The 23925-nt window shown below is 59.4% G+C and overlaps 2 protein-coding genes across 2 annotated transcripts in view; one reads left to right on the forward strand and one right to left on the reverse strand.

Annotated features, from left to right (window-relative positions):
- The first annotated feature begins 1652 nt into the window (after nucleotides 1-1652).
- Nucleotides 1653-8502, forward strand: CYP11A1 (cytochrome P450 family 11 subfamily A member 1). Its single transcript, XM_075043988.1, has 10 exons — nucleotides 1653-1832; nucleotides 4863-4930; nucleotides 5520-5675; nucleotides 5870-6069; nucleotides 6485-6688; nucleotides 7203-7363; nucleotides 7454-7620; nucleotides 7777-7855; nucleotides 8071-8262; nucleotides 8380-8502. Exons 1-10 carry the CDS (start codon nucleotides 1767-1769, stop codon nucleotides 8500-8502), a joined length of 1416 nt encoding a protein of 471 aa, XP_074900089.1. The 5' UTR covers nucleotides 1653-1766.
- A 410-nt stretch (nucleotides 8503-8912) lies between these two features.
- CCDC33 (coiled-coil domain containing 33) overlaps nucleotides 8913-23925 on the reverse strand; it is a 29246-nt gene continuing 14233 nt past the window's right edge. Inside the window, exons 10-20 of the mRNA XM_075043989.1 lie at nucleotides 22290-22415; nucleotides 13049-13155; nucleotides 12595-12730; nucleotides 11145-11340; nucleotides 10958-11046; nucleotides 10562-10693; nucleotides 10281-10353; nucleotides 9903-10024; nucleotides 9581-9664; nucleotides 9363-9458; nucleotides 8913-8975 (exon numbers count right to left, since the gene is read on the reverse strand). Of these exons, the coding sequence (XP_074900090.1) occupies nucleotides 8913-8975; nucleotides 9363-9458; nucleotides 9581-9664; nucleotides 9903-10024; nucleotides 10281-10353; nucleotides 10562-10693; nucleotides 10958-11046; nucleotides 11145-11340; nucleotides 12595-12730; nucleotides 13049-13155; nucleotides 22290-22415 (1224 nt within the window). The remainder of the gene's footprint in view (nucleotides 8976-9362; nucleotides 9459-9580; nucleotides 9665-9902; nucleotides 10025-10280; nucleotides 10354-10561; nucleotides 10694-10957; nucleotides 11047-11144; nucleotides 11341-12594; nucleotides 12731-13048; nucleotides 13156-22289; nucleotides 22416-23925) is intronic.

Genomic DNA, 23925 nt, shown 5'->3' on the forward strand with positions numbered 1-23925 from the left:
CAGTGGCCTTGGAGGCTGCTCTGGGAGGAGAGTTTGCTAGGCAGGACAATAGACCCAGGAAATCCTGTATCCGTCTTGATGGGATGCAAGAGCTGGTGAGAAATCCCACAGTAGCTGCCTGCTTGCTCCGTGTAAGGCACCCAGGGCGTGCACTGACCGTAAGCGCATCCAAGATGCCGTCTCCAGCCATAGCATCCCTCTGGGCAGCTTTTCCTTGTGGGATGGGGTTATGGAGCAACTCCAGAAGGAGCCATCTGGAGCCTGGAATCAGGATGTCCCGAGGAGCACCCCTGGTTTCAGGAGAGCTGGGATCCCAGGGATGGAGAGGTGCTGCTGCATCACGGCAACATCTTCCATCCTCCCCGTCCCCTAGAGAAGAGCAGCCCAAGCCCTGTCCAGGTGTTTTTCTTATCTTGCATCTTATCTTGGGCTCAGCCAGGCCCAGCACACGCTGCCCTTCCTGGCCACGTCCGAGCTGGAACCGGGCCCAGCAACACTGCCGTCACCCCTGGGCCAGCAATCCCGTGGGTGTCCTGCCCATCCTGCCCATCCCGCCTGACGCAGCCGGTGTCACCGCCCGCTTCCCCTGGGACAGGCTGGCGAAAGGGAACCATAAACAGAGCTCATGTGTCTGGATCAGGTGCCTGAAACCATGCCACCCACCCGGCTCCTTCCCCCTTCGCTCCTCTTCGTCCGACCTGTTTTTCCTGTCTGCGCTGTGGCAGCTCTGTTTGCAAGGGGTGTCTGCTGCCCTGCGGCTGTTTCCCCCGCTTTTCCCTGATGATCTCAGGCTTTAACCAGCCTCGGGCAGGTGTCTGTCTGTCCATGCATGGCTCTGGGCAACTTTTGCCAGTTGTCCACGCTGGGGCACGGGGGACGTGGTGTGGGTCATGCTACGCCACTGAGGCAGGTTGGGGCCGGCCGTGGAGAGCGATGCGAGTGGGAAATCCAGCCGTTTACTAGAAATGAGATAACCCAGGAGATCCTGGAGGAAGTTAAACATGGGATTAACCAGTGTGCCTTCCTCTCACGTGGCTGTGCTCCTCCTCCCCACAGCTGCATACGCAAATGCTCTTCCCCCTCCAGCCATGAATTTCCACCCAAGAGCCCTGAGGGGCGATTGCGGCCAAAGGACGCATCCCATCAGGGTGAGATACCCTATCCCAGCTCGATCGACACCCCAAAACCCAGGCATCACCCCGGCAATTTTGAGGTCTGGGACTGAACACAATAAATTAGTAAGAGGAGATTCAGTTTAATGGAGCAGGACAATAAAAACAAGCTAGAATCACCCCTGTTTCGGACTAAAGCTTGTCCTGGCTGGGCCCATCCTCCAGACGAGCAGCTCTGGGTGCTCCTGGCAGCTCCTCGAGCATCACGCGCTCAACCCCGAGTGCCTCGGGGATGCTGCCCAACACATGCTGGGTCACCCCCTTCTCTCTGCTCCCGGGGGAAATCCTCCAGCAAGAACTGCTTGATCATGGCTACAGTCTGTTTGCAGCTGAAAGTTTTCTCTTTTTCAACACGATATTATGAAAATGAGTTTTGCCCCCTCCCCTCCAGCCCCAAACTGAATCACAGGGAGTTTCTGGGCAGGAGTTGTACTACTGAAATTTTCCCAACCACCTGCTCGTGGGCAGGAGCTGAAAGCTTGTAATGAATGGATTCGCTCATGCAGAGAGCAGGGAAGACCCCAGGATGAAATCATTGCAGAAAAGAAAAGAGCCTGTCGGAAAATACATGAAAAACCCCATCCTTCCCAAAGGATGGGCGCGAGCAGCGGGCAGCTGAGCAGCATGGGTCCGCATATGGATGCAGGCTGTATTTTTAAGGTAAGAAAGCAACGCAATCAACTCCATGCCCTTCTCCCAGCCACCGATTTCACACCTGCTCTGCTCCGCTCTCCATCCCAGCGATGTGATGCAGTCCCTTTATTCTGCCCTCCAAACCAGATCCGCTTTCCAGCATCACCCTGGCTGAAGTCAGCCCCATCCCAGCCGGTTCCCATCAGCTCTGTGGGGCAGAGATGCAGAAAGGATGAGCTGCTCTGCCAAAACACCTTCCCTCTGCTGAATCCCTGCAGTCTTGGCATTCCCAGACCAAGGTGACCGAGGGATGAGGTCGAGGAGGGGGATTTTCCGCAGAGGCTGGGGTTTCGCTGGGGCTGGGGCTGAGGCCCTGGCTCAGCGAGGTTTTCCTGCCACGGAGCAGAAAGCCGGGGGGTTTCTCAGCAGCGTCTCGGAGGTGTGATTTACCGGGGGAAGGTGTGAAGGGCCCAGGTGGTTACTCACCCTGCTCGCTTGCTCGCTCGGGGAGGTGATACACGCCAGGAAAGCCCTGCAGGGGGAAAGCGAGAGCACAACACCCACGGGTGCCAGCTCTCAGGAGTGGAAAGTCCCACTGGAGGGTCACTCCTTGTCCGCGGCACGGGATGGCATGGGGAGAAGGCCACTGGGGAGGGGAGAGACTCTCTGTTTTGGCTCATCCAAAAATAGTAGGGGATATGCTCAATTCTCACGGGCTTCGTGGGCGAGCTGCTGCCTGCGGAGGTGGGGGAAATGCCTCCTCCCGTCCACGTGCTGCCCGCTTTGCTCATCACAGATGAGGCCGTCGGCAAAAGCGGTCAGAGCCCCATCCCCGCTGCGATTTCTGCTGGCTGGGGAAAGAGTGACGCTGTGGGTTTCTGAGCACCTCCCCGACACATTTTCTGACCCCCCCCCCTTTCCATCAGAGCCCCCCCAAACCGCACGGATTCCTGTACCTGCCGCAGCAGCCGGTGGCTTCCTCTGCGAGCGGCGTTCTCACAGGCTTTCAGTATGGGGACAAACCGTCATGTTTTCTTCGTGCTGCAGGGGTGGCAATGCCGTTGGGGGGTGCTCCGAAAATCTGGAGACCTTCCAGGGTCGGGGGGGGGCCAGAAGAAGAAGGGCAGAGCCCCACCGGAGGATGTGCGTGGGACCCCTTGGTGATGCGGGGGACAGGCACGGGGTGATGGAGCCCATGAGCTGGTTCCCCACGCTTTTGGGGAGATGGTGGAAAGAGGGGGTTCAGAGGTGACGGGTGACTGTCCCCTCTCGGGGTTGGGGGCAACGGGGCCACCCAGCGCTGCGTGAGGGCAAAGCTCAGCCGCGTGGCCGTGTCCCTTGGGCCCGCACTCGTGTTTTTATGAGCACCGAGGTGGCCAAAAGGCTCTGATCTGAGCCCGTTCCCGTGGCCGGAGGGGAGACAGCAGGTCCCACCCGGGACAGTGGCAGCGCGAGGGGTGAAGGACAGCGGGGTGGCACCGTGCCACCCGTGTCCCCGGGGTTCTGGGGCTGCTCTGGGGCCCACGCCGAGCGAGCATCTTCGTGCGGGTGGTGGCAGCAGGGACGAGCGGTGGGGTGGCCAGGACGGCAGGGGACAGACCCCCGTCCCTCGGGAGGTGACGGGCACCGTGGTTCCCGAGGGGACAGAGCCTGGGAGGGAGGGAGGGAGGGGACAAGAGCCGGTGCCTGGCAGGGGACAGGCGACACGTCCCGGGGCTGGAGGGGACGGACCGGTGGGTGTCCCCGGCGCCGGCGGCGGCAGGCGGGGCAGGCGCGCCCCCCGGTGCCCGCCGCCGTTCTCGCAGCCCCGGCTCGGCATCCTCGGCATCCTCCGCGCTGCCTCCTTCTTCTTCCCACTTCCCCGGGGATAAATGATAACCGGAGCAAGGTTTTAAATCGGGAAGAAGCCCAGCAGAAGCCCTCCGCCAGCTCCTCCTCCAGGCCTTCAAGGCTGTGGGATGGGGACCCCCAGGGACCCCCAGGGACTTACCTGGAATCCTGCCCCCCCCTCCTGCAGGGTCACCCCAGAGACCCCCCAGACCAACTCCAGGGACACCCCAAAGGGACGCCTCAGAAAGGCCCAGGGATCCCCCAGTGGCCCCCTCCCCATTACCTCTCCCACCACCCATCGCCAACTGGTTGCCAGCGGGTGTTACTGGGCCTGGGGACAAGGGGCCTTGTCTGCCACCAAGCTCAGGGGCTGGAGCCTTTGTCCCTGCCTCGACGGGGGCCATGACACCCCAAAAAGCCTTTCTTTCCTGGCGGGGGGGGGTGTGTTCGGGGTTCCTGCACTAAATGGCAGCTGATGCTCTGGGGCAGGAGAGCCTGGGAAGGGGGGGGATCTGCAACCCCCAGCACCCCCTGCCCTGGGGAGGACGGAGGTGAGACACCCCCGGTGATGGCCAGGCTGTCCCCGAGGCTGTCCCCTCCTGCAGTGACCCATCAGGCCTGAGCTTTTTTAAGTCTAACCCATGCTATTTTGTCCCCCGAGATCGTTTTTATAATTTATTCTGCAGACAAAATGTTCCTCCCCTTGGCAGCTGGGGTTTTAATTTTTCATTTTTCATTTTCAGCGCTTGCAACAGCACCCGCTTTTATTGGGGTGGCATGGGCCACCTGCCAGCATCACCCCGTGCCGCTCAAGATCCGTGCATCACCCGGCAAACCCTTTACGGCAAGGCTGGGAGGGGATGATGCTCTGCAAAGCCCTTTTGGCTGCCCCGTGCCCCAGTGCCTGCCTTCTTGCCGGGGCGAAACGTCCCTGTCCCTGGGGCAGCCGTGACTCATCGGGAGGCGGGCGAGAGCATCTCACCTTGAGCGAGGCCGGCTGGGGGATAAGAGCGAGGCCACCCTCGCCTCCTTCTCCCGCCACCCGCTTCCATGCTCACCCGGGTTGCACCCAAGCCAGGCGTCTTGCGGGGATGTCTCCCTGCCCGAGCCGGGGGATGCCGCTGGGATGGGGGGGCTCCCACCCCCATCCCACCAACTCCTCGACCCTTCAACCAGCTGCCTGGTGACTGGCGAGCTGGCTGGCTCAACCTCTACCGCTTCTGGCAGGAGGGCGGCTTGCACAACGTCCATCACATCATGGCTCGCAAGTTCCAGCAGTTCGGACCCATCTACAGGTGAGGCAACGTCTGGCCCCAGCATCCCCCCCCTGCCCTGCTCCCCAGCTCTGGCAGCGTTTCCAGTCTGGGATGCTGCTGCTATTCCCAGCCCTGCTGTGGGTGGTAAGTAGGTGGCTGAGCTGCCGGAGCAGCCTAGCTTGCCCTGTGCCGGCCAGGCTTGATGCTACGGTGAGGGGCGAGAGGGGAGACCCGCTCGTGCCTTGAGGATGCGGGATGTCGGAAGGAGGGGGCGGCAGGGCTGGAGAGGGACTCTGCCCCCCCCCCCCCCAATCTCTGCAGGGTCTGGAGCTGACATCCGCAGGCAGAGGGGGATGGAGGTGGGAGGCCAGGGGGGGCCAGGGGGTTGTCGAGGTCCAGCACCCCCAGTTGTGCCTGCCTGAGCCCTGGGGGCCTGACCCTGCCTGGTGCTGAGCTGCTGCACCCCCTGGGATGGGACCCACAGGCAGGGTTTTGGTGGGTGTGAGGGGGATGGTGGTTGATTTGGGGGTGCTATGGGGAAGGTGGTTGATCTGGGGAGATGAGGGGCTGCAGGGGGATGCGGGTAGGGGTCAGGGTGCGGGGCCAACCCCCCTCCTCACCCTGGCAGGGAGAAGCTGGGTGTCTACGAGAGCGTGAACATCATCAGCCCCCGGGACGCTGCCACCCTCTTCCAAGCGGAGGGGACTCTGCCGGAGCGCTTCAGCGTGCCCCCCTGGGTGGCTTACCGTGACTACCGCAACAAGCCCTATGGCGTGCTCCTCAAGTGAGTTGGGGGGGGGGGGATGCCCTCAAACAGGACTCCCAGGCCCTATCGCGATAGCCCCAGTACATGGGAGGGTGGGAAGCTGGAGCATCAGGAGGGTGATGGGGACCCGTGCTTTGGGGGGTGGCATCCTCCGGGGGTGGGGGGCTTGGGGGGGTGGGATGCCTCTGACCCCCCACGTTGGTGTCCCGCAGGACTGGGGAGGCCTGGCGCTCGGACCGCCTGATGCTGAACAAGGAGGTGCTGTTGCCGCAAGTGGTGGAGGGTTTCGTGCCTCTGCTGAGCGAGGTGGGCGAGGACTTTGTTCGGCGGGCACGAGCCCAGGTGGGGAAGAGCGGCCGGGAGCGCTGGACGGCCGATTTCACCCACGAGCTATTCCGCTTCGCCCTGGAGTGTGAGTGTCAGGGGCATGAGTCTCTGCAGGACATGTCCCCCCCTGCCGAAACACCCCTTTGTGGGGTGCCCAAGGTGGGCAACACGTTGTGTTTCCCCCAGTTTCATCCTCAGAAATGGGCAAACGAGCTTCTCCCCATGGCTGTAGCATCTAGGGGGATGTCCTCTCCCCAGACAAGTAGAGAACAGCTCAACACTGTTGATAAAACACTGTTTTATCATCTACCAGTCATCACCTGGTAGCCAACCCTACCCAACAAGGGATGCCTTCATGGCCCCGTGATGCTCGGAGTGAACAGGAGGCCAAACCAGGTCCCTGTAGCCATGGAAAGGCTGGAGTTGGCCCTGGAAGGGTGGAGGGGATGGGGATGGGGTCCCCCCCCAGCCGGATCCCCTCACAGGTGCCGTGCTTGCAGCCGTATGCCACGTGCTGTACGGGGAGCGGCTGGGGCTGCTGCAGGACTTTGTGGACCCTGAGGCGCAGCGCTTCATTGATGCCGTGAGCCTGATGTTCCACACCACGTCGCCCATGCTCTACCTGCCGCCCGCCCTCCTCCGCCACCTCAACGTCAAGACGTGGCGGGACCACGTCCAGGCCTGGGATGCCATCTTCTCCCAGGGTGAGTGTTCCTCCTGTCCACACCTCCCTGTGCCCTTTTGAGGACTTGGCTCCATAGTGCAGCCTCATCTCGCCAGCGTGGAGACCTTCTCCTGGGTCCAACCACCCAGCACAGGGCCACCAAGGCCAGGAAGGCTTTCCACATCTGGAGCTGGTGGAATGGAGCAGTGGGGAACCATCCAGGAACGATGAAGGGCAGATGATGGGCATCACATTGAGGGGAACAGCTCTCCCAGAGGGGCTTGTGGCCTCAGAGAGCTTTTGGCACCTGGGACAACCCTCCTGCAGGGTGTCCCCCCTGCTTGGGGCACCCTCACCCCCCCACCCTCTGTGCCCACCCTGCCACTGCTGGGTCCTGCAGTGGGGACCGCAGACCCAAGCCACCGCAGGGGCAGCTCCCATGGAGAAGCCACCAGCGTGGGGCAGTGACGTCCTAAGGTGCCACACCTGGTGCCTTCCTCCTCCATCACGGCCCTGGGGGAGGAAGACCATGCTGTGTCTCCTCATCTCCTCAGCGGACAAATGCATACAAAACGTCTACCGGGACCTGCGACTGCAACGCAAGAGTGCCAAGGAGTACATGGGCATCCTCTGCAGCCTCATCATGCAGGACAAGCTGCCCTTGGATGACATCAAGGCCAGCGTCACTGAGATGATGGCTGGCGGGGTGGACACGGTAAAGTGTGGGCAGGGTTGTTGGGCAGGGTTGTTGGGCAGGGAGAAGGTCCCGGTTGGTGTTTAACCTTGCTCCCTTGCCCTGCTCCAGACCTCCATGACGCTGCAGTGGGCCATGTTCGAGCTGGCACGGTCCCCGGGGGTCCAGGAGCAGCTACGGGCAGAGGTCCTGGCTGCCAAGCGGGAAGCAGCAGGGGACAGAGTGAAGATGCTGAAAACCATCCGGCTGCTCAAAGCCACCATCAAGGAGACGCTCAGGTGAGGAGGAACTCCTGCTGAAAAACACCTCCAGCCCCTTCCCTCCCCGAATCACTGGCACTGCTGGGATGTCGTGCATCCAAGCGGGAACATGGGTGGGCCAGGCTGTCCCCAAAATCAAGTGTGTGGGATCTGTCGTCCCCCCCCCCCCTCCAGGCTGCACCCCGTGGCGGTGACCCTGCAGAGGTACACCACACAAGAAATCATCCTCCAGGACTACCGCATCCCCCCCAAGGTGAGAGCTGCCACTGGGTCCCTCCTCTTCCCGACCTGCTTCACGTGGGGCTCTGGGCAAAGGTGGGACCTGGAGCATGGCTGGGTGACGTGGTGGGGAGCAGCCGTGGGGCTCATCTGGGGCCGGATCCCATCCCTGCACCCCCTCCCTGTGCCCCGAGCACCAGTGAAGCCACATGGGGAGCCCGGACCCACGGGGCTGATCCTTCCCTGCAGACGCTGGTGCAGGTTGGTCTCTACGCCATGGGCCGGGATCCTGAGGTCTTCCCCAAGCCGGAGCAGTTCAGCCCCCAGCGCTGGCTGGCAGCTGGCCCCAAGCATTTCAAGGGGCTGGGTTTTGGTTTCGGACCCCGCCAGTGCCTGGGGCGCCGGATTGCCGAGCTGGAGATGCAGCTCTTCCTCATGCAGGTGAGCATCCCGCTGCTGGGGACGCTGGGGACTTGGCGCTGGAAGGGACCGGGGAGGTGGCACGTGGGTTTTGGTACCTCTGGCATTTTCCAGCCGCTCTTTTCTCTTCCACCTCAGATCCTGGAGAACTTCAAGATCGAAACCATGAGAGCGGTGGAAGTTGGGACCAAGTTCGATCTCATCCTGATCCCGGACAAACCCATCTACTTGACCTTACGGCCGCTCGAGTCCCAGGCGTGAGGAGCCCAATCCTGGGTGACACCCAGCTTAGTCCCAGTTTGGGAGCCATCCCCGACAGCCCGGCAGCGCTTTCAGCTCCTTACAGCCAGCCTCCGGCCCAGGGATGTGATTCGGGGGACGGCTGGGACGCTTTCACGGCCACAGCCTTGGCTTGGCGCATCCCTGCCTTCGCTCCAGCCCGCTCAAGGCTGTGCTTACGCCACAGGGGAGATAATCCGGAGCAAAGCCCCAGCTCCAGTTGCTTGGGGGGGGTCCCCAGGGACCACACTGGAGACCGTGGCTGTGCTCCTCCGACACCCTCTAATGTTTTGCTTTGCCTCTGATTTACTCTGTAATTTCATCTTGCGAAAAAGCACCGGCTCCTTTTTGCCAGCGTTTTAGGTTTCTCCGTCTCTCTCGCCAGGTGCAGGCTAGGGCAGGGGGGCCAGGGGCTGGGATCTTCTCAGGGGGGCTGTGGAGATTGCCGGCAAATGCTGTGGGGAATGGGAAAAAGTCTCAGGGGGGCTGTAAATCCATCCCCACTCCCCTTGGGGGCATTGGCTATGGGGGAGAGGGCTGTGATAAGGGGGTTGGTGGGGGGGTAGTGTGTGTGACCCTGGGGGCCATCCTAGGATGCTGGGGGGGGTGTTGTCCTGCAAACCTAGGGACCACCCTCCCGCCTTGCCCAGGGTCCTGCAGGGAAACTGAGGCAAATCCCCCCTGATGTGGGGGTGGGCATGGAGACCCCCAGCCACCCCGCTCCCCCAGCTGCCTGGGTGCAGAGGGGTGGCTCTGAGCCCCCCTCCTTCCCCCTGGCAGCAAACACCGGCTGCCAACTTCCATGTTGGGTGGCCCTGGTCGTCCCCCCTCAAGGTGCTCACCGTGGTGGGGGCGTAGGGGAAGCCGTGCTCCCGCTCCAGCAGCCGAGTGCCGAGCTCCTGCTTCTCCCGTCCCCACCTCCTCGCCGCCTCCTCCAGCTGGGACGGACCCAAACCAAGCTGGCTTTTTCCAAAGCAGGGGGCCAGAGGTGCCCCCCAGCCCAGCCTGACACCCCAAGGCCCCCCCATAATCAAACAGGGTGCGGGAGGTCGATGCCCACCTGCCTCTCCAGCACCCGCCTCTGGGCTTGTGCCTCCTCCAGCCTGGCCAGCAGAGACAGCTTCTCCGCACGCCCAAAACCACCCTGTGGGCCACAAGACGAGCAGGAGTGGGGAAAGGCAATGCCAGATTACCCCCCCCCCCTTCCCACCCCCTGCTCATGGGGGGAGCAAGCCACAGGGGTGGCTATTGCCCCACAGAGCCGGAGATGCTGCCTTAGGTGATGTCCCTGGCGTGCCCGGTTCCTCCCCGGCGTTGATTTTTGGGGTGCCATGGCTCTGTCCCCACCCATACCAGCCCTGTGTCCCCCTCCCCGGTCTCACCGGCAAGGTTGGGGGCTGCGGGATGACGGGGGGCAAGAGGTGGGAGGGTCTCGCCAGGTCCTCCCGCAGCCTGCGGTTCTCAGCCAGCAGCACGGCATACACCTCCCTGGAGAGGGCTTCGCCTGTGGGGTGGGGTGAAGGGGGGGCACTGGGATGCGTGCTACACCCCCCCCTTTGTGCAGAAATGGGGGCCAAGACCAAGCTCCCACATCCTCCATGCCCAGGGATGGGTAAGAGGGGGCTCAGGACCTCTTCTGATCGCCCACCACAGGCCACCCCATGGTGCAAACCATCAGAAGGAGATGGCCACCAGCAGAAGCCAGCAGCTGTATAGCGGTGTCCCCCCCACCGAGGGTCCCTGTCCCTGCTTGCACCCACCCGCTGGCTTCTCAGTACTCCTGCCCGCCCCGGCGAGTTTCTCCCGCAGCACCCGCTCCATCGCCTCGATCACCTGCCGGAGAGAGCAGAGCTGTCCCCATGTCACCAGCTCGATGCGAGGCTGTGGTGACTGTCACATCTCCCCAGCCACCGTGGTCCTTGCACTGGGTGGTGCTCGTGGAAGGGTGGAACAGACCAGAGGGTCCCATCTTCTCCAAAGAGCCTCATGCCCCCCAACCTGCCTTTCTTACCCCAACCTCATGCCCCCCCCCCCAACTCACCTTCTCCTGCTGCCGCACCGTCTCCTCTAAGCTCTTTGTCTTGGCCACCTTCTCCTGGCACCTCCTCAGCACGGCTTGCTGCTGCCGGTGGGCTCGCTGGAGCAGCACCAGGTCCTTCTCCTGGTCATTTTTCTGGGGGAGAGGAAGGGGAAAAACTCCCCAGGGACCTCCTTGCCGAGCCTCAAGCCCTGGGTCATCACTTGTAGGGCTGGGATAGCCTCTTGGTGGGGGTCCTGGGGCTCTCGGGCACTTGCTTGGCTATGGGGGTGTTGTGATGCTTTCCCTGCTGCCACTCTGCTCCTCTGCTTCATCCCATCCCATCCCATCCCATCCCATCCCATCCCATCCCATCCCATCCCTCGGGCAGCCCCTGCCCGTTCCTGCCGGTATCCATACCCGGATCAGCTCGTTCTGCAGCCGTTGGACACGATCCTTCAGCCTCCTCATGTCTGCCGTACCGGCCACCAGCTTGTGCTTGAGGGTGGCTGCAACAGCCCCGTGCCACGTCCTCATCACCCGACCAGGGGATGGTGCCAAGGAGAGGGGTCCCCCAATTTCTACCTCCCCCTTCCCCATCACATACCGAGCCTGTCCAGCAGCTCCTCCCGCGTCATGACGTCCAGGTCCACATCGGCAAGCAGAGTGTGGCCCAGCTCCTCCCGCGAGGCCAGGCTGCGCCGTAGGTGCCTGTTCTCCACCTCTAGGCTGGTGACGTGCTGGCGCAGGGACAGGAGGTCCCCGGCCATCCGCTTCAGCGCCAGACGGTAGCTACTCGCCTCCTGCCAGCCCAGAGCAGAGCTGCTGGCACCCTGCTGCCAGCCACGGCTTTCCCCGGCACCAAGACCTCAGCTGAGGATATTTGTCTTGAGGGTCAGAGAGACCATGGAGGAGCTAAGAAACATCCAGTTTTTCCCCTCCTCTTGCAACCATCCATCCTTCTCTTTCCCATCCATCCATCCTTCTCCTCTCCATCTATCCTTCTCCAACCACACATCCTTCTCTTCTCTAGCCATCCATCCTTCTAGTCTCCATCCATCCATCCATCCATCCATCCATCCATCCTTCTCTTCTCCAAACATCCATCATTCTCTAACCAGGCATCCTGCTTTTCTCTAGCCATCCATCCTTCTAGTCTCCAACCAACCATTCATCCATCCATCCATCCATCCGTCCATCCATCCTTCTCTTCTCCAAACATCCATCATTCTCTAACCAGGCATCCTGCTTTTCTCTATCCATCCATCCTTCTAGTCTCCAACCATCCATTCATTCATCCATCCATCCATCTATCCATCCATCCTTCTCTTCTCCATCCATCCATCCATCCTTCTTTCCTGTCCCTCCAAACCTTCTCCTCTCCACCCACCCACCTCTCCCTCCACCCAACAGACACCCTTCCCCATTTCCTCATCTTTTTCCACCCCTCCCTTGGGGGAAAAACAACTCTGCCAAGGACATGGGGTGGAGCAGGTTGGAGCTGGGGGTTAGCCTCAAGCTCTGAGCCTTATGGGGCTTTGCAAGTCTTTAAAAGAAGGGAGGTGGTGAAGAATAACACAAGGATAAATGTTTTATATAGATGAGCCTGTTTTTTTTTTTAGCAGCTGTGGGGTTGGGGAACGCCTTGTCAGGTGATGCTGGGGGGAAGAAATTCCCCGAGGGTTTGCATCTTCTCAGGCTGACCCTCCTGAATCCCTCCCTGCCACGCTGGGCTGTGGAAAGGATCCCAGCAGCCGGGACCTTGGCCGGAGGGAGCCGCGTGCCTCCAGCTCCCCTGGCCCCCCGCTCCCAGCCTTGGGGATGGCCTTGGCCAGCGGCCCACGGCGGGGGCCGGGGTGCGGGGAGGGGGTGCAACAGCATCACTCGGCCTTGAGGAGGGGGGGGATAGGGGGGCAGGTGCAGCGAGAGCTTTGGCTCCTTCCTCCCCATCTGCCTAAGAGCTGTTTCATCCAGGACTCAGTTTACCCCCAAGATAAAGCCTGGTCCAGCTGAACTCAAGGGCTGATCCCCCCCCCCCCCCCCAGACCTTCACTCACCGGCAGCGTAGAGCTTCGGTCCCCATGGGAGCCAGGACCCGCTCTGGGGACACCGCTGTCCCCCCCAGTGCCCCCAGCTCCTCCCGTCTCCTCGGCACTCACCGGCTCCTGCTTGTCCCTGATGATCTCTTGGGATCTGCAGAGCAGAGACCGGGGAGGTGGGACACCCTTGGCCAGCTGCTCCCGCCAGAGTGAAACACCAGCAAAGCCTTGGCTGGGGAACCCTCCGTAGGAGACAGGAGCCTGTTTGGGGTGCAGGGGGGCAAGGCAAGTGCCAGTGGGGATGGGGATGCAGGAAGGGCGGGAGCCTGGAGGAGACGAGGAGGAAGATCGGCAGTGATGGGGCAGGAGGAGAAGCCACTGGGGAAAACATGGGGAGAATGGAGGAAACCACTCCAAAGAGGATGAGAAGAAGGAGCCAAGAGAAAGCAAAACTGGCGTGGCCCCCCCCTACCTCTGCTCTTCCGATGGTGCTCCTGTCCCGTGCGGGAACAGCTGCTTTCCAGGCAGGATGCTGGCCACGGCATCGGCTGCTGGGAGGGACACATTGTCTCGGTGGAGCTGACGGGAGATGTCAGAGTGGAGGGCAAGGATGAGGAGCAGGCTAGGGAAAGCCCTCTGAGAAGAGCAGCAAGCTCCCTCAGCCCCTTCCCCACAGCTGAGAGCTGGTCTTCTGGCTTTCACCTGGAGCAAAACACCTTTGCCATCGTTGCTTTGGGGTCAGGATCCAGCCCTGCCCCCAAAAGCTCTGGCATTGCTGGCTGTGATGCTTCAAGCATCCCCCTTTGGGGCTCGGATACAACGTGGTGTGGCCACCGGGCTGGAAGACCTTCTCCCAAGGATGGGGACGTTTAGAAATGCCTGGCTTTGAGCATCATCTCATTGCTGGACCATTGAGGTGTGCAGCCTTCGGAAGAAATTTGGCTATGACCAAAAGCAAGACCAACCAGGTGCCGTCCTGTAACAGGGACCTCTGGGTGTCCTGTTGGTGACACCAGCAACAGGATGATGTCTTCATCCCCACCCACCGCAACCTGGCACTCACGGTGGAGGACAAGGGTCTGTAGTACAGCATCATTCCCGCTCCTTGGGTGCTCTGATCCCCCCGGCACCCCGCTCCCGGCAGCCAGCCCGGCTCGCCGGTGGGTTGCCAGGCTCTACCCGCCCCAAACAAAGTCCTCAACGGCTCCACCACCCCCGAGCAAATATCCCGTCCCTGCGCCGCCACCCGAGCTGCCGGCCGGTGGACTTACGGCGATGTTGGGAGGTTGTAGCATGAGGGAAAGCTGTTTTTCCCTGGCCCTTTCTGCTGGCAAAGGGATTTAGGTGGCGCGGGGGCTCCCAGCAGCCTGGCGTGCCGGTGGCCGTTGCTACAACACAACCCTTCTCTTAGCAACTCCTCCCTGCAGCAGCTCAGCACCTAAAATCACCCGCCTGCACCCAGACGGGTGCATTCCAGCTGCAGGTAGCTGGCTCTGCCCACTCTGCCCCAGGCACCTGCATCTCTTCCCCTTTAGCATCCCTTCAACCCCTGCACGTCCCATTGCCGCTTCCAAAGCCATCGGGGCAGCAAGCGCTGCCTGCAAGTGCTCCCTTTGAGACACCAGCCCCTCGCTGCCCCCAGCCCTTCCTCCCCATCCTCATCCCCATCCCCATCGCCGTTTCGGCTGCCGTTGCCTTATCTCCTGCTCCCAGCAGTGCAGCCCCGAGGAGGTGACTCGGTGGCAGCCACTGCCAGGTCCCAGCATGCCCAGCTGGCTCTGGAGGTGACAGCACCTCATTTCCCTGCCTCGGATGCGGGCATGGAAATGCTCTCCCCTCTCAGCACGCTCCTCTGATGTTTCAAACGCTCAATTAACTTCTGAGGACCCACGCCTTGGAGATGCCGGGCGGCATCGGCCTTCAGCTCTGCTTTGGGGTTTGGCCCGATCCCAAGCAGAGAATAATTTGCTGAATAATTCACTGATCAAACCCCACTTTCATCCCGAGATTGAATTTATAGCATTTTAAGGGAAGGGATGCTCTGCCCCAACAGGTCCCCCAGTCCCAACCCCCCCTTTCAGGGTACCCACAGGGGCTCTCGTGCCTCCCACCCGCTGCGGCATCCCGCATCCACCTCCCCTTCAGTGTTTGTTAAGAAACAAAGAGGCCGGTGTAAGTCGATGGAGTCCCTCACTACCTTGTCCTGTGCCATCAATTTTTAATCAAAGAGCCGGTGGGAAGCGTGCAATTATCTGCTCCATCAATAATGCACGGGACTGCACTTGGCTCGCCCGGGCTGGGTAGCTGCTTTCCCTGCCTGCGCTGGAAGGTGCTGGGTTCAACCACGGCTTTTCTAGGTTCAGACAATACCTGCAGAGGCTGGAAAAGCATCCCCAGCCTTTAGTCCCAGCCCAATGCTGCTCGGACACCCACCATCCCATACTTCTGCCTGAGCAACCGTTCCTGGCAGGCAGCATCACCCCAGTGCTGCCTCCGGGGATGGGGGCAGAGTTAAGGGTATTTGAACATATTTTCCCCTATACCACCTATCTCAAATCCACCTGGAGATAGTGTGTCTCTCCTTCCTGCAGGGGTCTGGGATGAAAGGCTGGGAATCCACGTCTGAAATGATGGAAGCTTTGAAACTCCTGGCACTTGCTATTTATTTTTTATTTATTCCCCCCCCCCCCATCATTTCCAAGCTTCTGAAGCTTCCTCTGCATTTAGAGCCTTTCATCCGCCCTGATGAGCCACCCCCCCTCCTTCCTGTATTTGCTTAGGCCAAATTTTTTTTTTTATTTACTTAACAAATTGCTTCGAGATGCTTTGATGTATCGATTAGCTTCGACTGCTGGAATCAATTCATCTCTAGACGGAGCAGCACGGAGCAAAGAGAGGCAGGGGGGCTAGAAATAAACTTCCACGGGAGGCAGGAAGGTCCAAAAGTGGCTGAAAACAGGGTGTACCAGAGGATTCTGCATCCGCATAGCATGGCCTGATCCTGTCCCTGGCGGGGAGGGGACAGCAATGCACCCCAGAGAGAGGCTGAGGATGGGCCAACTTGTTTCACTTGTGAGCATGGAGGCATTTGAGCCCCTGGCAGTGCACCAGCCTCTTCTCTAACACAATCTCCCTCCAGCTCAATGAATAACATGTCCCTGGATGAGTATTAAGCCCAATTCCTTAATTGTTATGAAGATGGGATAAGCTCAGATTTACATATCTGAGAAAAATATTGCCGCAGCGGCTTAAGAAGATCAGAGGGAAGAAAAATCCCATTTTTCCCTCTTTTCTGTAACAAAAGCTCACGAAACCATCAGGAGATAGTGACGCCTCCGTTTGCTTTGCCTGATGCCCTCATCGACCTTACCCATCCCCTTGGGACACGGGTACCTGATGGGGCGGAGGGAGGGGGATTGTCAAATACCCAAACCCATCCTCAGGACAACATCTGGGCAGACGTGTTGGTGGGGCAAATGTTTGGTGTTTTTTTTTTTTCCCCTCTACTTCCAAAACCAAAGTGTTTCCCTGGGGAACCCCAACCCCTGGGGGAATTGCAGGTCCCCCAAGGGAAATATGGAGATTTTTAGCCTGGCCGCTCCCCACACACCTTTGTAGGATGTAGCAGCCAGTGAAAGGCAGCAAATAAGCGGGTTTTTAACTGATTAAACCCAGGCTGAACTCCCTTCCCATACATCAGGACTAGGGCGGGAGCTGTGCTGGGGGGGGGTATATTAGCCAAAGCATTACAATTCAATTTAAGAGTTAATTGGATTGCATTGAAAAGCGCTTAATCTGAGCCGAGTTCGATTTAATAGAGACACCACATCTACTGCTCCCTTCCTAACGAGGATGATGATTTTAGGGCGGGCGATTACCATCGCTATCCGGCTCCAGGCCCAGCTGCCGGCTGCTGATATCATGTTGTACAAGGAAATAAAAGCCTCTGGATTACACTGGGTAACTCGGGGAGGCAAGACGCTCCGTGTAGAGATGACTGCTCCTTGGGCTCCCACCCGCCTGCCTGCTTCTTCAAGATAAGGCTCAAGAAAGCAGTCGTGCCACCAGCAGGGACTGTGATTCCTCTGCGAGTCGCTGCTGGTTTATTTTGCTCAAAGAAAAAGAAAAAGAAAAAAGAAAAAAAAAGAAAAAAAAGAAAAGAAAATCAGTGGCTAGGAGGAGGTAGGATGACTTTTGAGAGCAAACTCTGGCTGAGTCAGCTCCTGGCTCCTGAAAAACAATTTTTCTCCCATCCTGCTGCACAGGGCTGCTTTTGGGAGGGATGGGGACAGCTGGAGCGATGTCCCCAGGTGATGTCCCTAGGTGGTGTCCTGCTGCTCATGGTGACCAGGGGGAAGGGGAGGTCAGCAGAGCCTCCCAGGATGGGTTTCTAGTCCCAGCATGGGTCAGAGCATGCCCCAGTGCTGCTGCTCACCCTGACCACAAACTGGGGCCAGACCTAAAAAAGTCCCCTCCTGAGACCAAAAAGTGAGCGAAACAGGTTATGACTGATACCCTGCATTCCCACTGGGTCTTTGCAGTTTTTTTCCTTCTAGGAAAACATCTGCATCTGTGTTTTAAGATAAACATGCTTCAAGCAGCTGGGGATGTGAAAAAGTGGAGAAATATCACAACCCCCCCAGTACCAGTGGGAGACTTGGCAGCTTACTGAAGTGTCTGTTTTCCAAGCATACCTTTTAAAATCTGAGCATGGGACCCGAGTTAAATACCCTCCCCTAGCCCCACACTTTTTAAGTGCCCTCAAAGCATTTGCATCCCTTAGCTTTGAAAAATAAGTGGCTGCAGAGGGATAAACCCCAAGCAACCCCATCACCCCTGGTGACAAGCGCTGCCGTGATTTGTCCTTGGCCTGGCAGGCGGTTTATTGCTGGCGCCGTGGCCATCCATTTTCATGTTTGCTTATGTATGGAGCCTGTTTGCTGATAAAACGCCCCTTGCATTTCAGCAGCCGGCATAAATCCATCAGTACCCCAAGCGACAGTGCTGAGAGCACCCAGAGCCGTGCAGCACCCGCTGCCCTGACCACCCACCACCCTGAGCATCTGCCCCTGGCCATCGGGCCCCACCCTTTATTAATTAGCACCGGGAAAGGATGAGAAGTCGCTAAACGAGAATAAATGAGCCCTTCTATGCTACGTTCACTGAGGGTTGAGTCGTGCCGCTGGGCCCAGTTTGGAACAGGATACACCAAAGGGCAAGCACATGCCAACGCATGCACCCCCAAACACACACAAAATGGTATTTTGGAGGCAGTTTTCTCTTTTTCCCCTGCTCTGGCTCACTGCTGGCATCCCTGGTCTGTACCCCCCGCAGCCACAGCCACAGCCACCCAGACCCAAGCAGGAGAAGCACATGCAAAGCCCACCAAGCCTGACAAGTTTCCCTCCCATGCTCTGAGCCTGGAGCACCAAAAACCCCCTCATGCAACGTAGCTGTGGCATGCAGACCATTTGCAAACCCCCCAGCCCATTCCCAGTCTCCCCCGGCCCTCCACTGTTGGGTCCCTGCCCCTCCAGCACCCTCCACTGCCCTGCAAAAGCCATCCCTCTGTCCCCCTCCTTGCCATCCCACCTTGCCCCATCTCGCCCCCAAGAAAACAGCATTTCCAGCTGCTTTTACTCTCCCCCAGGCCAGGCGGGCTGGAAGCAGGGACCAGGGCTGTTGCAACCAGATTTGGGGTGGCTGGGAGGCTTTTGCCATACTCTAAATTCCATCAAGAGCCTCTCCCCTGCCTTGTGACTGCTGGATGTGGGTCACCCCATCACACAGGGTTGATACTGGGGCACCCCCCCTCAGCATGGCACCTTCGTGCACCAGGTTCATCATCACTGGGGTGAAAAGCTAATTAAGTAAAAGGGGAAGCAAATTGCTGCATCCTTAATCTACTTGAGAAGTAAAACGGGCATCGATATCATCTGGGGTCGCGTTAGCTGATTTATGGGCCTCTTTTATTAATTGGCTTAATCCTGCATAATGGGAGTGCTGGAAAAAACCCACCCACCCAGCCTGGCAGGCACTGAGCCTCGTGCCTGTGGGTGCTCGGACACCCGTGGGTGTCCAGCTCCCCGGCAAACCTAACTGAGCTCTGCCAGGGCAGAGCGGGGCATCCTCATCCCAACCTTGCAACGGCTCTTGCCTGCAGCCCGGCCTCTCCCGGCCCCGGGGAGAGGAGCAGCTACCCTGGGGAGGTAAGACAACCCCCCCGAGGGGGGGGACACGGGACGAGCCCGGCCCCGGAGCGTGGGTTGGGGGCTCGGCAGGGCGGCGGGGCTGGCGCTAGATGGGGCTGCAGCCGCACACGGGGCCGCCCGGCAGCACCGGGAGAGCGGGGCCGCAGCCTCCTCGGCTCCTGCAGCAGCTTCACCCCTTGCAGCACCTTCACGAATTGCAGCACCCTCTCCCCTCGCAGCACCCTCGGCCCCTGCAGCGTCTTCACCCTCTTGCAGCATCTTCACCCCTTGCAGCATCTTCACCAACTGCAGCATCTTCACCAGCTGCAGCATCTTCACCAACTGCAGCAGCCTCTCCCCTCGCAGCACCCCTTTCCCTCGCAGCATCTTCATCCTTTGCATCCCCCTCTCCCCTTGCAGCACCCTCTCCCTTTACAGCACCCTTGTCCCTTGCAGCACCTTCTCCCCTTGCAGCACCCTCGCCTCTTGCAGCACCCTCATCCTTCGCATCCCCCTCTCCCCTCACAGCACCTTCTCCCCTCACAGCACCTTCTCCCCTCACAGCACTTTCTCCCCTCACAGCACCCTCATCCTTCGCATCCCCCTCTCTCCTCACAGCACCTTCTCCCCTCACAGCACCCTCACCCCTTACAACACCCTCTCCCTTTACAGCACCCTTGTCCCCTTGTAGCATCTTCACCCCTTGCAGCACCCTTTCTCTTTGCAGCACCCTCATCCTCTGCATCCCCCTCTCCTCTCACAGCACCCTCTCCCCCTGCAGCACCCTCAGCCCTTGCAGCATCTTCACCCCTTGCAGCTCCCTCTCCCCTTGCACCCTCCTTTTCCCTTGCAGTATCCTCATCCTTTGCATCCCCTCTCCCCTTGCAGCACCCTTTTCCCTTGCACCATCCTTTGGCCTTCGTGGCACCTTCAAGCTTTACAGCATCCTCACCCCTTGCAGCACCCTCTCCCCATGCACCATCCTTTTCCCTCGCAGCACCCTCATCCTTCGCATCCCCCCCCTTCCCTTGCCAGCGGGACGCCTTTGCAGGCACCAGCTCCGAGGAGCTGCTGGGCTCAGCAGTGTCATACCATGTCGGGGGTCCCCTCCCAGCTCGCCGAAGCAGAAGACCCCACTCAGTGGGCACAGGAGGTCCCGTCTTCCTCAGATGCCACCCAGCAGCTGGAAATGGGTCCAGCAAAGAGGCCCCTATGCTGCTGGCAAGCAAGAAGTCCTGTCCCCACCACTGCTGCCTGGTCTACCCCATCACAGTGTGGTTTTGGGGGACAGTCCTTACACCTGGGCTATCATCTTATGTGATGGAGGTGATGGCACATGTGCAGTGCTGGGAACAAAATGCCAGCAAAGGTGGGGGGGGGAAAGACATTTACTTCTGCTAGCCCTCCAAGAGGCCCTTTGGCTTGTAAAACCCCCGACATGGACAGGTCAGGGAAATACAGCTGGTGGGAATGGGGAAAGAGAGGCTTGAAGAGGAAGCAAATGTTTGAAGAGGTTGGAGAAAACGCCCCCCTAATCGTTAAGTGCTGCTTGTAAATTATTCATCGACTGGTAACAGAGGCGCAAATCTATTCAGCGAGAGGGCAGAAGAGTAGGAAAACATGGTTAGGCTGAATCCAGCATAAACCTCAGCCTAAGGTTAGAAAGCTTGTCCAGCAGAAATCAGCCTCAAACCTTGGTAAGCCCGAGGGGGGGAGGGTGTCACAAACCTGCACGGGGGCTTTTCTGGCTCCGTGGGACCAGGGCAGGGAAGGATTACCCCATCTCTGATAATATTCCTCATTGCTTTGTTTGCCTCGCCCCCCTCACTTTTTAATGAAGGCATTAACGAGCAGATCCGGAGCAGGACCTCCAAAGCCGCAGGGTAGGGATGGGATCCGGGTTTGATCAGCCGGAGCGGAGTGGGAAGAAGTGACAGGGCTGTGATCAGCCGAGTGCTCCCCCCAAGACCCCACTGCCGGGGGGCTGTCGTGTCCCTACTCCCTCCCGCACACACGCTCCATTAGTAGGGTGTCAGCCTTGATTCCTGGGGCTGTCAGGAGATGGGCTTTCCAAGCAATGCAATGCAAGCGGAGTGAAAATAATTTGCACTTTAGGGGGAAGAAAAAAGCAAAAGAAAGAAAACGACTGTCAAAGGTTGGGGTGGGGTGGGGGTGGTAAATAATAATCCTACCAGCAACGCTTTCTAGCATTTTTAGCCACAAAAAGAGAAGATGCTCAGGCAGGGCAGGGGTGCCCAGGGCTTGTGCAAACCCTTTCTGGGCTCCCATCGCCCAGCTCAGGCTTTAAAATTGGATGCTGGAAGCATCCTTGAGACCACTTCTCACCCTCCCTCACTTTAGTGATGCAGGGATGCTCTTGTGAGGATACAGAGCGCTGGATTTGAGACCGCTCGGGGCATCGGCGCAAGCAAAGAGCGAAGCTGTGGGTGAAAACACATTGCACAGACCGTGTAGTGATGCCAGGGCTGGATCCTGTGCAGGTCTGAAGGGTGTTGGGACTTCTCTGGAGCCCTGGGGCAATTCACTCTATCAAATTTGGACTTTTCAGCCTCATCGCATTTATGCTGTGCTGTGGTACCCGCCTCCGCACGCCCCATTACGGGTTTCTATTAGGCTGGGCATAAAGCAGCCACTGCAGCCACGGAAAGGGAAGTAATAAAGCTCAGTGGATTGGAGGAATTAAAACAGCTGGAGGAAAAAAAATAGCTTTTCTGTATTTTTATGGTTGTTATTTTATTGCTAATTTTCTTCCCGCTTTGCAGCCTGAATCGCGGGGAGAGGGATTGGGTTGAAGGTGGGGTTTGGGCAGCCGCTGACGGGGAAATAATTGGGCTTTTGGGCAGTGCAGGGCCCCTCCACTCCTTCCCTCCCAGCTATTTAATAAGCAGAATTGGGGTTTAACGACCTGTTATTTTTAAAGCCAGATGGCTTAAAGTACAGGAAGATATTAGGACCACAAGGGCTGGGTTTGCATTCATCCAAGGGCTCCATTTATCAGTACAAAGGACTGGAGGAGGAGAACAGCTGCCTTTTTTTTTTTTTTCCTGGAGCCGAAAGGTATGAGCTGGAGGTGCCTGGGGTCTCCAACATAATGCAGCAGTAATAGGAGAGAATTTGCTAAATGGATTTGGGATTGAGCAATTAGATCGAAGCTGGTGCATCCAGGCTGCTCTGATGAGCGCTGCCCCCATCAAGGTGATGGGACACTGTCCCCCATCCAGCCCCTGTGCCACCCCAAAACAGCTGGTGACCAGGGATGCCGGCACCCATGGAAAGGCTCCTCCGTGGGCGCAACACAAGAAATTATTCATACAACCAGGCTATGGATAAAACCCACTGCTCCTGGCAATGCATACATCGGAAGAGAGATTAAAATTTGGGATTTATGCCAGTTTTTTACTGTTACGGAGGCAGGGTGCGTGCCTTCGTGGGGGCTGGCAGGGCGATGCAAGCGGGCAGGGTGCTGGCATGGCATCGCTGGCTGCTCTCAGGGGTTCTTACCTGGCAAGAAAATGGGCGCATGGGGGCTGCCCGCAGCTCTTCACCCCTCTCGAACGTGCTGGCGTCGGCGGGGGCCGGGCTGGGGAGGGCATCGCTGCCCGACGGGGTCAGGAACGCCGCCGGTCTCTGGAGAGGGAGAGAGGCAACGGTCTGGAGGATGGATGGATGTGGTGACAGGGGCAAGGAGGGGGGACCCGGACTGGGCTGTCCCCGCCGCGTGTCCCCTGTCCCACCATCCACGTCCCTGATATGCCACCGGGACGGGTGGGATGGGAAAGAGCCGTGGGTTGGCCACACTCGTCTCATCTTTGCAAGGTGCAAGGGGAGCTTTGGGCAGGGAGGGGGATCCCCGGGGTGAACGGCAGTGGACCGACAAGGTGAGGAGGAGTCAGAGTCGGAGTCAGTCCTTCGCACTGAAACCTGTGTTGGTGGAAATAGCAGGTCTGTGCCCAGCTCAGCCCATCTCTCCCCTTCCCTGGGCAGGCAGGAGGTGGGTATCCAGGTCCTGTGGGCACAAAGGGATGCTAAAAGCCACTTTGCCGCCTGGTGCTGCCCCTGGCTTTGGTGCCTGCTGGGTAATGCACCTCCGGCACACCGGCAGCCCTGCCAGATCCCCTGCCAGACGCTGCCGGCAGGAATAATGTGATTTCCCTGTCCCTCATTTCCCGCGCCCGGCTCTGCGTGCCCCGCTTTCCTCCCACCAGCCTGGCTTTTATAGACTCCCCTCTAATCCGGTTAGAGGGGGAAGTCAGATCTAATGGAATAAACGATGGAGTCCACGCGCTCCTCGCTGCCGCCTGCGACGGCAAGGTCACGGGCAGGGACCATTGCCCTGGCTTGGCCAAGCCAGCTCCCAGTATCGGGGCAGGTTTAGGTGATGGGGACCTGCCCTGCCACTGGGATCCCTGCATCAAGCCATGGCACCCCGGCACCCACCTATTTCACCACCCCAGAGCCGGCGACCGTGACCCAGCAAATCCTCGCCTCCCCCCCCCCCCCCGCCCCTTCGCTTCGTCGGCTGAGCAATCAGCCTGGGCAGCCTCTCCAAATTGGCTACGGGCATGGGCAGCAGCGAAGTGGCCCTCGCTGGGTATTACTCCGTGCCTGCACCCGGCCTCGCCTCGTTAGTGCGGCTAACGAGGGCAGCGAGCATCCTCCCCCTCCCGCCTCTGCAGCGGGGGGACGGACGACGAAGAGGTGTCCGGAGGCGTCCCCGTGTCCTTCCCCATCGCTGCCTCATTAACACCATCAGCATCATCGTCCCCCGTGCCGCCGCGTTTCATTACGCCGCCGGCCCCGACCTCAACCGAGCTCCTCCAGCATCAAAGCCGGGGTGAAGATGCCCCCCACCCCGCCACTCTCCCCCCTCCCTGGGGAACAGCATCATGCAAAATGCAACAGTTTAGGCTCTGCCTGCAATTACCGAGGCCGGCGTACAGCTGCTGCCCGCCAAACCGGTGCGATGGCCAGACCGGCCCCGCCGCTATCGCCCATCGGAGAGCTGCTCGCCGGAGCGCACGTGCTCTTAATTCAATTAGCGCTGCCCTGAACGCTCCGTGGGGACTGGCGGGTGGAAACCCAACAAATTCTGCTTAACAAAGACATTCCCTGCCTTTTTTTTTTTTTTTTTGGTTTC

The sequence above is a fragment of the Buteo buteo genome, chromosome 13 (genome assembly GCF_964188355.1).
Source record: "Buteo buteo chromosome 13, bButBut1.hap1.1, whole genome shotgun sequence".
In the NCBI taxonomy this organism is placed as follows: Eukaryota; Metazoa; Chordata; class Aves; order Accipitriformes; family Accipitridae; genus Buteo; species Buteo buteo.